This window comes from Dermacentor silvarum, chromosome 11 (assembly GCF_013339745.2).
Source record: "Dermacentor silvarum isolate Dsil-2018 chromosome 11, BIME_Dsil_1.4, whole genome shotgun sequence".
In the NCBI taxonomy this organism is placed as follows: domain Eukaryota; kingdom Metazoa; phylum Arthropoda; class Arachnida; order Ixodida; family Ixodidae; genus Dermacentor; species Dermacentor silvarum.
Genome location: NC_051164.1, coordinates 113,584,002 through 113,594,793, shown reverse-complemented (window position 1 = coordinate 113,594,793; position 10,792 = coordinate 113,584,002). Strand labels below are relative to the sequence as shown.

The window sequence follows — 10,792 nt, the reverse complement described above, 5'->3', positions numbered from 1 at the left end:
CGCAGACATGGTCGGTAGGCATTAAAGTTCGGCCTGCCCTCAGATTTGCACGGCGCCTCTGCTCTAGACGACTGCTGTCGGACGGCGCTTTGAATAAAGGCATACGCTCCGCACAAGTCCGGTATCCAGAATTGCAATTCGGAACGAAGCACTTTCTACCCATTTCAAACGCCCCTCAGAAGGCCGCTGCCGCCTTTGTCGAGGGCCCGTGGCGAGAATACCCAAGCACAAGACCATGAAACGCACGCGAACAAAAAGCGTGCCTTCAAAACAGCGCGGCCGCACATGCAAGCAGGAAGACGCAGAAGCGGCAGCACGCGCCTTGCTGCCGAGGCTGGGACCGCATCATAGAATAAAGCGGCCTCTACGACGCCCTCTACGACGGCGCTGACCGAGCTGTAACCGAGCTACAGTGATCTAGAACTCTTTAACCAAGCCGAACATAATCTGGCCAAGCCCCGGAAAGTAAAGCCATAGAGAAAGGAATTCAAGAGGGGACACTCCCATAGGGCCCAGCGGCCGAATTGACTGTAGGGTGCCAAGCGGTCGGTGTCACTTACATCACTTCCGGTTTCGGTTTTGGGCGCGCGTATTTTGAACGCAAGCTAGCACGCTGGCTACCCCCCCCCCCCCCCCCCCCTCTTTTTTTTTTCGTGCTCTTCGTGCAGAATCGGTTTATTATTTAGTAAAAATGATTGCGAACGATCTCGTAAAGTCCCATCGAATCTGTGCCACGTGCAATTTCACAAAGTAGACGCAAGACCTTTTGTGCAATGAGGAAATATTTATTTTGCTCTATATAAAAGCTCGTTCCGCGCTTTTTGTGCGTTCATCCAACGTTGTGACACCAGCAGGTAAGGCAGTAGTTCCTGTATGAAGCTCCACCGGACGGCACCAGCTGAAAAAAAAAAAAAAGTAAATTACAAGCATGTTACATTTGCAAGCACGTAACAGCATGTTACAAGCATGAGTTATTTTGGTATTTAGACATAGGAATACTGCGTGTAGAGGCGAAACGTGCGAAAGCGGTAAATGGGCGGCATCACAAACAAAAGCAATTCGCTTTTACATACATGGCGTAGAAAATACCCGACTCATCCCAAACATATATGAAAACATCTGATTTCCAAGCGTTCCCCCATTTCCGGGCATTATTTCCTGCACTTTGGCAGCACAAATACACGAGCGACTTCGCGTTTCCAAAACTTGGCCTCGGGCGACGCGACGGTACGCTACATACATAGAGACGGACGCAACAGGCACTCAAGACAAATGCGTGGGTGCAATGCCTTTTTTTTCAGTCCTTTAGAAGACGTAATTTTCTAATTACAAGTTTCTGATATGTTCGTCGTTCGCGCGTTCTGCCGGCGCCAGCAGCAGACCCCATTTTATCTCTTGGCAATCGCCCATCGCGTTTTCAACAGGCGTGAGTACCGAAAGAAGGTATATGTTGTTGCGGAGCCACAAAAAACGTCACAGACTTGTCCCTCTAAGATTCATTACCCGCCAAACTAACTTTATCACCACGGCCGAGCTGCTTATAGCTAACTGCGTCACAGCGCGCTGTGCGGCCAGCGTGCCTCAAAAGTACCCCAGAAAGTAACGAAATTACTTTTCAGTAATGTCTGGCGTCAGAGAAAGCGGCACAAACTTCTAGCAAGATGCACTAGACTACACACCACGGCTGAGTTCTCGCTAACTGCGACACGGCGCCCTGTGCGGCCAGTGTGGCTCAAAAACGGAAATGAGTTACAATAGTCCCATAGGAAGCGTCGGAAACATGTCTCAGCACGATTCATTAACTCAAATTAACTGCGCCAGGATGGCCGAGCTGTTTTTCGCTAACTGCGTCTTAAGTATAGGTCCCGTGCCGTAAGCCTAATTGCGTCGTAGACTGTGAAACAAGATTTCTCACCATGCCGTAGTCCAATAGTGCAGTGGTGTCTTGTCCCAGTGCAGAAGGAACGCAAGAATAGGCCGAGAGCCCAATAAACCAGGTTACATTTAAAAAAGAAAAAAAGAAGGAGACAGACGGGTCGCCGCGCGCGAGCGCTCAAACGCGCGCAAAGCCATCCTCGCTGGCTTCGGGGGAGTGTCTGGCGGATGACGCATGTATCTGGTGCGTCATTGACCTGTGGCTAGGTAAGGCAAGGAAAATAAGTCGCAAAGCTTAAGTTCCTTTATACGCAAAACGCAAGCGTAGTTTTCGCGGCAAAGAATTAAAAAATAAATCAATGACTGTTAAATTAAGTTCACTTTCTTTTTTTTTTCGATGCTCGCGGCAGCTAACGTTCGGTGTCAAAAGTATAGTGTGACGTATGGTGACGTGTTTCCTGTTGCCAGTTTTTGCCGAGTGTCCCCTCTTGTTGAATTTCTTTCTCTATGGTAAAGCTAGCTTGTGTTTCAAGGAACATGCGCGCTCCTAGCGGTTGCCGGTGTGAATTTTATATTGGGCGAAGCGCGGGAAGTGGTCGCCATCGTGCGTCCGTCGAGCTTGCCTCCGCTTACCCTTGCCACTTGCTCAGCTATATCACAAGTTAGATCGCGCTTGGTCGTCTGCTTCGGTTGTCGTCCCAAGTGTGAAGATGGGAAAGATAAGACAGAGAAGCTTGATCGGGCGTGCAACGAACGGAAGACGCAGGAAACCAGGTCGACCAAGCATTAGACGAAGATAGCTAAATCGGGGCATCACATGTGTTGCGCGGCTCTGTGGTGTTCGAACACCGGGAATTCCAGTTCTGCGAAGTTTTTCAGGTTTCCCAATGACCACGGGTAAGGCACAAGTATTTCACTCTATTTTGCGAGCAGGTATTCATTTTGCATGAGTAAACCAGTTCTGTGCAAGCCTTAGTGGACTGACATAAGAGCAGTGGCACTCGACTCATTCGTCATGACGGCAGCCCATCTATTGCTGGTGAAATACTTTTGATGAAGGTTTTGAGGGCGTGTTTTTGGGCTATACATTTTGTTCACTCTTTGTCGGCATGCATAGCCAAGGTTAAAAAAAATAAAAAAAAATAAGAAAGACGCAGCCGTGGTGGTTAATAATTTTCGCATAGGTTTGGACCTTCAGGAATCTATTTGACTGACTATATACACATTTCCGTTGTGAATTAAAATTGCTTCTGTAGATTGTCACTTTCGCACTGCGTGCAGGTCAGTCTTTTTCCAGTACAGAATGTGTGAATGAAAACAAAAGCGTTCAACTTTTACTTGTGTTGAGTTTTGGCTGGCCGAGAAATCGTCTAGTTTTAGTTGATCCACTTCACAACACACGAACAAAATTAACGATGTATGGTGCCAGAAAGTTATTTTCTTTATGCTAACTCCCACTGTATTTGTGGACTAGTTGAAGTGTAGCCCTAAACGTAACCGCAGGCTAGGAATTTCAAAGTGACTACTTTCACGAAATGACGAAATGTAATATATTCGCCACGAATGTTGGTAATTAACAACGGTTCGCTATATAAATATTCTTCATTTTAATTGCTTGGCACTGGTGCGTACGAGCAATGTCCCAGTGGTTTACAAAATGAATAGCAGTTTGCAAGGTAAACCTGGTAGGAAGAAAGCGCTTCTTAATACACGACACACTTCAGCGGGTTCTGCTCCGCGATTTGGCCAATGTCGCCGCACGGCCAGCGGACCTGGAGGAGGAGGTGTTTATTATACATAAGGAAGAGACGCTTAATTCTGCAGCCCATAAGGGAGCACGGCGCAGCGTCGTAGGGGATAGGGGGAGTAGGAAGTAAAGAAAAAGAGAAGAGATAGTTCAGGGGGCTCGTCCGCACATGGGTAGGCAGCAGAGGCGGCAGGGACCGGCAAGGGCAGGTAAGCTCAGCGGTATGCTGCTATCCCACTCGCCTCCACGAACTCCACGAGGCTGTGTAGTGCGGGGAGATGGTAGCGGGATGGGAACAGCAGGTTAGTCAGTGAGTCAGCAGGAAGTCCCTGCAGTCTATAGGCTCGGGTGACCTTCGAACGTTCCTGTGCTAGGGCTGGACAGGCGCAGAGGAGGTGTTCGAGTGTCTCGGGGTCACCGCATCATCGTTGGCACGAGGGGGAGGCGCTGCGGTCTTTGGCATGAAGCCTGGCTGCTGTCCATATGCAGCCAGTCCGGAGTCGCAGCAGGGTGGCTCTGTCTCGCCTGGTGAGGCCAGACTCGGGGAGCAGCTTAGGTCCCTTGCCAGTTGCCACCCTCGCGTCGGGGTGGATCGCCAGTAGAAGCTGCTTCAGTCGTGGCCTCGAGTAGTCTGAAGCCGCCACTGATCGAGTGAATGTGACTCCTGGGTGGTGGGCAGCTTTAGCGAGGGTGTCCGCCTCCTCGTTACCAGCTATGCCCACATGGGAGGGCAGCCAGTGAAAGGAGACGGACACTCCGGAGGAGGCCAGCACCGAGAACTTCGCGGTCAAGAGGGACCCCGTCAGTCCAGCTCGATGGCAGTTGGAAAGGGACTGCAGAGCCGGTTTGCTGTCGCATAGCACAGCAACCGGCCGTGCAGGAGGGTCCTCAGCCAGGAGGTCAGCCGCCAGGTGAAGCCCCGCCAGCTCCGCCGCTGTCGAACTCGCTGGGAACGGCAGACGGCATTGCCTGCTGATGGCTCTGGCAGGGATGACGCACGCCGCTGCTGCTGACCCATCCGGCATCACAGAACCGTCGGTGAACACCTGCAACCGACCCTCCAGTTGTTCCTGGAGTTTGCAGGCAGCTGCCTGCTGCAGAGCGGTCACAGGTGTCCCACGCTTTGTAGCCCCATCGAGGGAGAGGTGGACCTCCGGTGGCCGGTGGTGTGGTGGTCGTGAGGGAACCGCCACTGGGTGGTGAGTCACCATCTGCTCGTAGAGAAGGCAGAGCCCTCCCATCCGTGACGATGGTAGGCTGCGAAGCCGTTCTAGGAGGGCCCTGCCATCAGGTGTCCGGTGTAGCCGGTCCAGGTGTCCCAGCGCTCGCTGGAGCATTCGGAGAGAGAGAGGCCACTCGTTGGCCTCGGCGAGTGTTGCTGCTACTGGGGAATACTTGGGGAGCCCCAGAATGGCCCTCACGGCACCCCTGTGCAGGCCCTCCAGTTGGCATCTCCTGGCTGGAGATAGGTTCACCAATGGGAGGGCGTAGAGGAGAGCAGATGTTGCTGCGGCCTGGTTGAGCCGCAGAGCCCACTTTGTGGTGCATCCACGACCATGCTGCTGAAGCTTGCTGATAGCCCCCTGGACTCGGCGCACTTTGGTCATGGTCGCCTTGGCAGCTGGAATCCAAGTAAGCCGGTGGTCGATGGTGAGCCCCAGGTACCTAACGACCAAATTCCATGGTAGTGCTTTGGCACCAACCTTCAGCTGCTTGACGTACCGACGTGCCGAGGCCACCGGGTGTATCAGGAGGGCCTCCGTCTTGGCAGCACAGACCCTGAGTCCAATGCCTCCTAGGTAGGAGACGACCGCATCCAGGGCCTCCTGCAGCGACCTCCTGATGGCTGGGATCGACCGCCTCGGTCCCCGTACCCAGAGTGCCACATCGTCTGCATAGATGGAGCAGCGAGCCGGGAATCGGGCGGCAGCTGGGAGTGATGCCGGCAATCCTGCCAGTGCCATGTTGAAAAGGAAGGGGCTGAGCACTGACCCTTGTGGGACACCTGCTGTGATGTCCCTGGGTTCGCTCAGCTCCCTTCCAACACGGACACGGAAGGTCCTTCCCGACAGGAATGCGGTGACAAAGCCACGGAGGCATCCGATGATGCCGAGTCCGTCCATGGCAGCCTCGACGACTGTATGAGGGAGGCCGTCAAAAGCACTCTCCACATCCAGCAGCACTAGCATGGCCACGTCCCCGCAGGCCTTGGCATCCTCGAGAGTGGCGACGACGTCCGCGATTGAGTCCGCCGTGCAGCGGTAGCACCTGAAGCCCGACTGTTGCTCTGGGAAGAATTGCAGCTGCGCCGCAATCCACTCCAATCGCGCCAGGGCCACTCTCTCCAGCACCTTGCAGGCCGCAGAGGTGAGGGAGACCGGCCTGTACGAGGACAGTGCTGTGGCAGGCTTCCGAGGCTTCAGGATCGGCGCTACCACTGCTGCTCGCCAGCTCTTTGGTATGTCTCCTGTGCTCCAGATGTCGTTGAAGAACTCCAGGAGCCGTTGACGACCGGCCTCCTCCAGATTCCGCAGCATCTGGAACGTGATGCCATCAGCTCCAGGCGTGCTCCGGCACTTGGTCCTGCTGAGTGCTGCTTCAAGCTCATGAATCCGGATGGACTCGCTACACAGCTCCTGGATCTGTGCAGCCACCCATCCTGGATGATGGCAGGACTCAGGATATGGCAGAGCAGCAGCCGGTGGTGGTGTGGCCAGCAGGGCAGGTATTCTGGCGGCAAACCGATCTGCCAAAAGCTCGGCCAGGGCAGCAGCGCTGATTCCAAGGTGCACGGCAACTGACAGCACCTGACGTGTGGCTTGTGGAACCATCAGCAGGCACTTCAGCAGGCGCCACGCACGGGGACCATCCTGGGTGTGGCTTATAGAAGAGCAGACACCCTCCCAGCTCTGGCGCCGGCGTCTCCGTGCATGGCGTCTGCAAACGGCATCCACGCGGCGGTACCTGGTCCAAAGCTCCGGCCGGGCAGTGCGCAATGCCTGGCGCTCCGCCCGGCGCCGCTCCGCTCGCAGGGCCAGGTGCCTCAGGTCTGGAACCGGCTGGCCCACCTGTGCTGTCGTGGTGACAGTTGCAGCCCTGGCGCTGTCGACCACCAGCTGGAGGAAGTCTCCGCCGGAAGTGTCCTGATGGCAAAGTCGTCTGAATGCCCGCCAGTCCACGATGTGGCACTCCCGACTCCTAGGTGTCTTGCCTTGGAATGGAGAGAGCAGGAGAGGCAGGTGGTCAGACCCCCAGGTGTCCGGGAGTGGTGCCCAGGAGTACCGATAGCCCTCTGTGGCCACGCTGATGTCAATGGCCGAGCGGACTGCCCGGCCAGAGCGTCGGAGGAACGTAGGTAGGCCGGTGTTCAGGATCTGCAGGCCTAGCTGCTGGAGAACGTCCTGCAGCTCCTTCCCTCGTGGGCAGCACCGTCTACTGCCCCAGGCAGTGTGATGGGCGTTGACGTCCCCGCAAAGTAGGAACTCCCTCCCCAGACGGTGGGCCAGCTGCCGCAGGCATGCAGGATCCCACGGCTGGCCCGGCCTGATGTAGATGGAGCCACTGTGGTGTCGGTACCCTCAAGGCGCACTCGAACAGCACAGCACTCGAGGGGGCCGCTGACAAGGTCTGCCACGCTCACCTCCGCCTGAACGAGTTCCCTCTTCACGTACACAGCGCAACGAGGTGCGCCCTGCTTATGGCTGTCGTCGAGGCAAGGCACTGCATGGCAATCCGCCCGTGCACAGGAGGTCCGGCTGCTGTAACCCACATAGCCAGGGAGGCGCAGTTCCTCAGCAGCTACGTACACCTCCTGCAGAGCGAGCACATCGTACTCGCTCTGCAGGAGATGTAGGGAGAGGTCCGCATGTCGCCGCCGCAGGGAGTTAGTGTTCCACTGGAGGACACTGGGGCGGCGACGACCATTCCTCACCCTATGCGGATCAGCCATGGTGGTTGGCTGTGGTCTGGGCTGCCACTGCCTGCAGGCAGATGGCTCTCAGTGGATGTTCAGCAGGCAGCAAAGAGCTGACTGCTTGCATGGTCAGCAGGAGATTGGTCACCAGCTCGTCCACCGTAGTCTGGGCCATGGGGGCATCTGGCGGCGTGGTAGTGGAGGCCACAGCAGTCTCTGGAACCCGGCGGCGGGAGGCTCGCGGGGTTGGTACTGGGCGCCGCGAGGGAGCGGGGGCACCCCTCACCACACCCGCGTACGATCGCGCCGGAGGTGCGAAGGCCTGCTCCACCTTGCTCTCCTCACGCACCGCGGCTCTGACCACACGCCTGGAGAGTGCTGTGGTGGAGGAGGCCATGATGGTGGCGACTGCAAGAGAGCGCGAGCACAGTCCGCTTGCATACGAAGGGGGAAAGGAGGGCTTCAATGGCAACCCTCCTCCTCCCGGCTGCGCGCCTTCGCCCTCTAACGTCTGACCTATAGTGAAATAGAATACTTAAGTATTCTAGTTCACTATAGTCTGACCTCATCAGTGACGTCATGGAGGCATTGTTTTGTTTGTGAATTATTTCCAGTAGGATATCCATACCCGGCAGCCGCCAGTGGTGGAAGCGGCATATATATATATATATATATATATATATACCTGCCCGCGCCGTTTCGACTTGAATTGAAGCGATACACTATGCCATCTGGCCCATCAGCACTTTAACGTCACAGTAGTACAAATATACACCGACACATTCAGTGATGTGCAGCACACAAAACAGGTAACTGAGGTCTCGCTGCAAACCTGTCAACAAGTTTCCAGGCTCCACTGGTCCTCCCACTTCAGTACTGAGCAGAATGGGTGCAGAGACATGGTACGAGTCGCTAGAGTATAGTGCCAAGTTGCTAAATAAACCAATATGTTCTACAGGAGGAAATGTACATTTTAATAAAATAGTCCTTGCCCCAGCTTAGGATTAGAATTTTTCATCGAAGCTTTTCTGAGGAACCTGTTTGGACATTCATCAATTAAATTGGTTGAGTAGCTGTGGACAGTTGTGTGTGAAATTGTTGTAATAGTGGCAGCATGCACTGTTCAAGTTAGACAGTTGTGTTCGTGGAAGGTGCCCTCAAGCATTTTTACTGACATCAATTGTTCGTGCTTTCAACTAAAGGTTACAAACTGTTGCTTCACTTTGAAATTTATGAAAAGAAACGAAATCTGCTTATTACTATTCTTCGGGAACATATGGGTAAATATTGACATACAGATGATTAATCGGCGTTTGACTACTCGTTCCGTGTAGCTTGTTAAAAATCCCTTATGTATTTTTATGTATGGGTCAACTTTTAGTATCCAAAGTTAGCAATGTGAAATGCGTCTAACTGTTAAACAATAAACTATTTCTTTTCTCACTTGTGGCTAATATCGGCCGCTGTCTTTCAAGATTAAGGGAAAGAAGCGTGTTCAATCTTAGCTAGCAGTTTCTTTGTGAGATATTGGACTATTATCTTTTCTGAAGTCCAGGTAGTTTTATATCATTCGGTTGAACTTTTTTAGAAGCTAATGTATAATTGGGTTAGTAAGGTTTTTTTTTTTTCTACTTCATATTGTTGACTGCTACGGTGAGAGTTGTGTTCGCTTCGAGATTCGTCATGTGCAAACACAGGCGCTTGCGAATGGCTCCACCCACCATCACATAGAGCAAAGATCAGGTCACCCAATATGTCAGGTCAGTGGTCAATATCCCGATGCTCTGCATACGTATTGGGACGGAAGCGAGATGGAGGCGAAGGATGTATTTACAAAATATATACAGAGGAGGCTAGGGCAAGGGACGTCCGGTCCGGGCTAGAGTCACTGGAAAAACAGAGTACCGCAAAGGTACGCGGCATGCCGGCAACATTGGGTGGCGGCGGCCATGTTCCTTCCAGACCGCCGACGCGCTGTAGCGGTGCCAGCGTGCATTGAGTAGCGTTGACTTAACTGGCGGATTTCCCCCCTAGATTTCGAGTCCCGTTTCACGAAACTGGATTATTTTTGTGTTTTTCTTCAAATGGATGCCACAAGTGACATCAGGATATCGACGGAAATTAACGTACTGCGCGGTAAGCGACGGAACGTATAAAATGTGCGGCGATGGTTCCGATGCTCTACGTGTCGCTTTTGGACTTCGTCTTGCGTCAAGTGCTATGTGCACAGCTGCTGCAAACATACTTGTATGCGCCCAGTGAATTCGCTTGAAACGTCTTTTACATGAAAACTGGGCCCTGAGGTTGTGTTTGCGCTAAAAACGCAGCTTGACAGCCGATGGAATATGCAGTGGGTGTTCAGGTTGCCTTCATAGTGCTCGTTCGCGTCCTTTCGAAGTACAAAAGCAAGCAAATGTAAACAGCTTACTGCTGCGCTTGTTTATCTGTATAATCGGAGCAAAGTGTAAGCAGTAATTTTTATGTAGATTTATAAAGTTGCCTGTCACGTATCAGTGATAAAACGCCAGCAGCCTCTGCAAGCAAACTTCGCGTCTTGCGGCTACTGGCGTGTTTGCGAATGCGTGCTTGTAATGTTCTCGTCGATTTGTGAAATAAGCTCTCTGAAGGTAACGTTGTAAACGACTGGTTAACAGCTTTTAATTCACGCGAAACTCAAGCAGGTATCCGCATACGGCTATAAAGAATGTGTGCGAATGTTTTTTTTTTTATATACCTTTGATAATGTCAACCTTTTAGCGCACTTATTTCCAATCTGTTACTGTGTTCTGGAGTATTGTGTTGACATTGCCAGTACTAAACAGTGGTGCGGTTTTCCTATATTTATTTTCGATCATGCTCCTTTTATTGTATACCCTTTATGTGAATCGGATCATTAACACAAAAAGACGTTTTCGAAAAAAAAAGTTGCGAAGACACGGTAAAAACTAGGTTTCTGAAACGGAATTGTAACATTGAGCACTTCTATGTTTTAAATGATGTTCTTGTCGCTGCACTCACGGCATAAAAATATGTATGAGGCTGTTTATAGAGGTGCTGTGCCAGTTGACAAGCATTCGTAATCATGCTGTAGCAGGTTTGCAATAAAAATTACTATTTTACAGTCTCCCTGTATAAGGGACACCATACCATTTGTCCCCGAATTGCTTCATGCTGTCAGCAAAATTCCCATTTTCAGAACAGCATGCAGTCACAAAGTAAGATGTGGAGGCAAGCAACATATTTATTTCACAACAGTC

The 10,792-nt window shown here is 52.4% G+C and overlaps 1 protein-coding gene and 1 long non-coding RNA gene across 4 annotated transcripts in view; one reads left to right on the top strand and one right to left on the bottom strand.

Annotated features, from left to right (window-relative positions):
* Positions 1 to 764: 764 nt before the first annotated feature.
* LOC125941384 (uncharacterized) lies at positions 765 to 2,077 on the bottom strand. Its single transcript, XR_007464219.1, has 2 exons — positions 1,916 to 2,077; positions 765 to 898 (listed from the first exon to the last, which is right to left on the bottom strand). It is a non-coding gene; the product is annotated as an uncharacterized LOC125941384 (long non-coding RNA).
* A 376-nt stretch (positions 2,078 to 2,453) lies between these two features.
* Positions 2,454 to 10,792, top strand: part of LOC119434058 (gastrula zinc finger protein XlCGF57.1-like) — a 37,122-nt gene continuing 28,783 nt past the window's right edge. For all 3 annotated transcript variants that reach the window (XM_049658513.1, XM_049658512.1, XM_037701371.2), the window contains exon 1: positions 2,454 to 2,772. In XM_049658513.1, coding sequence (XP_049514470.1) covers positions 2,763 to 2,772 — 10 coding nt within the window. In that variant the 5' untranslated portion in view covers positions 2,454 to 2,762. The remainder of the gene's footprint in view (positions 2,773 to 10,792) is intronic.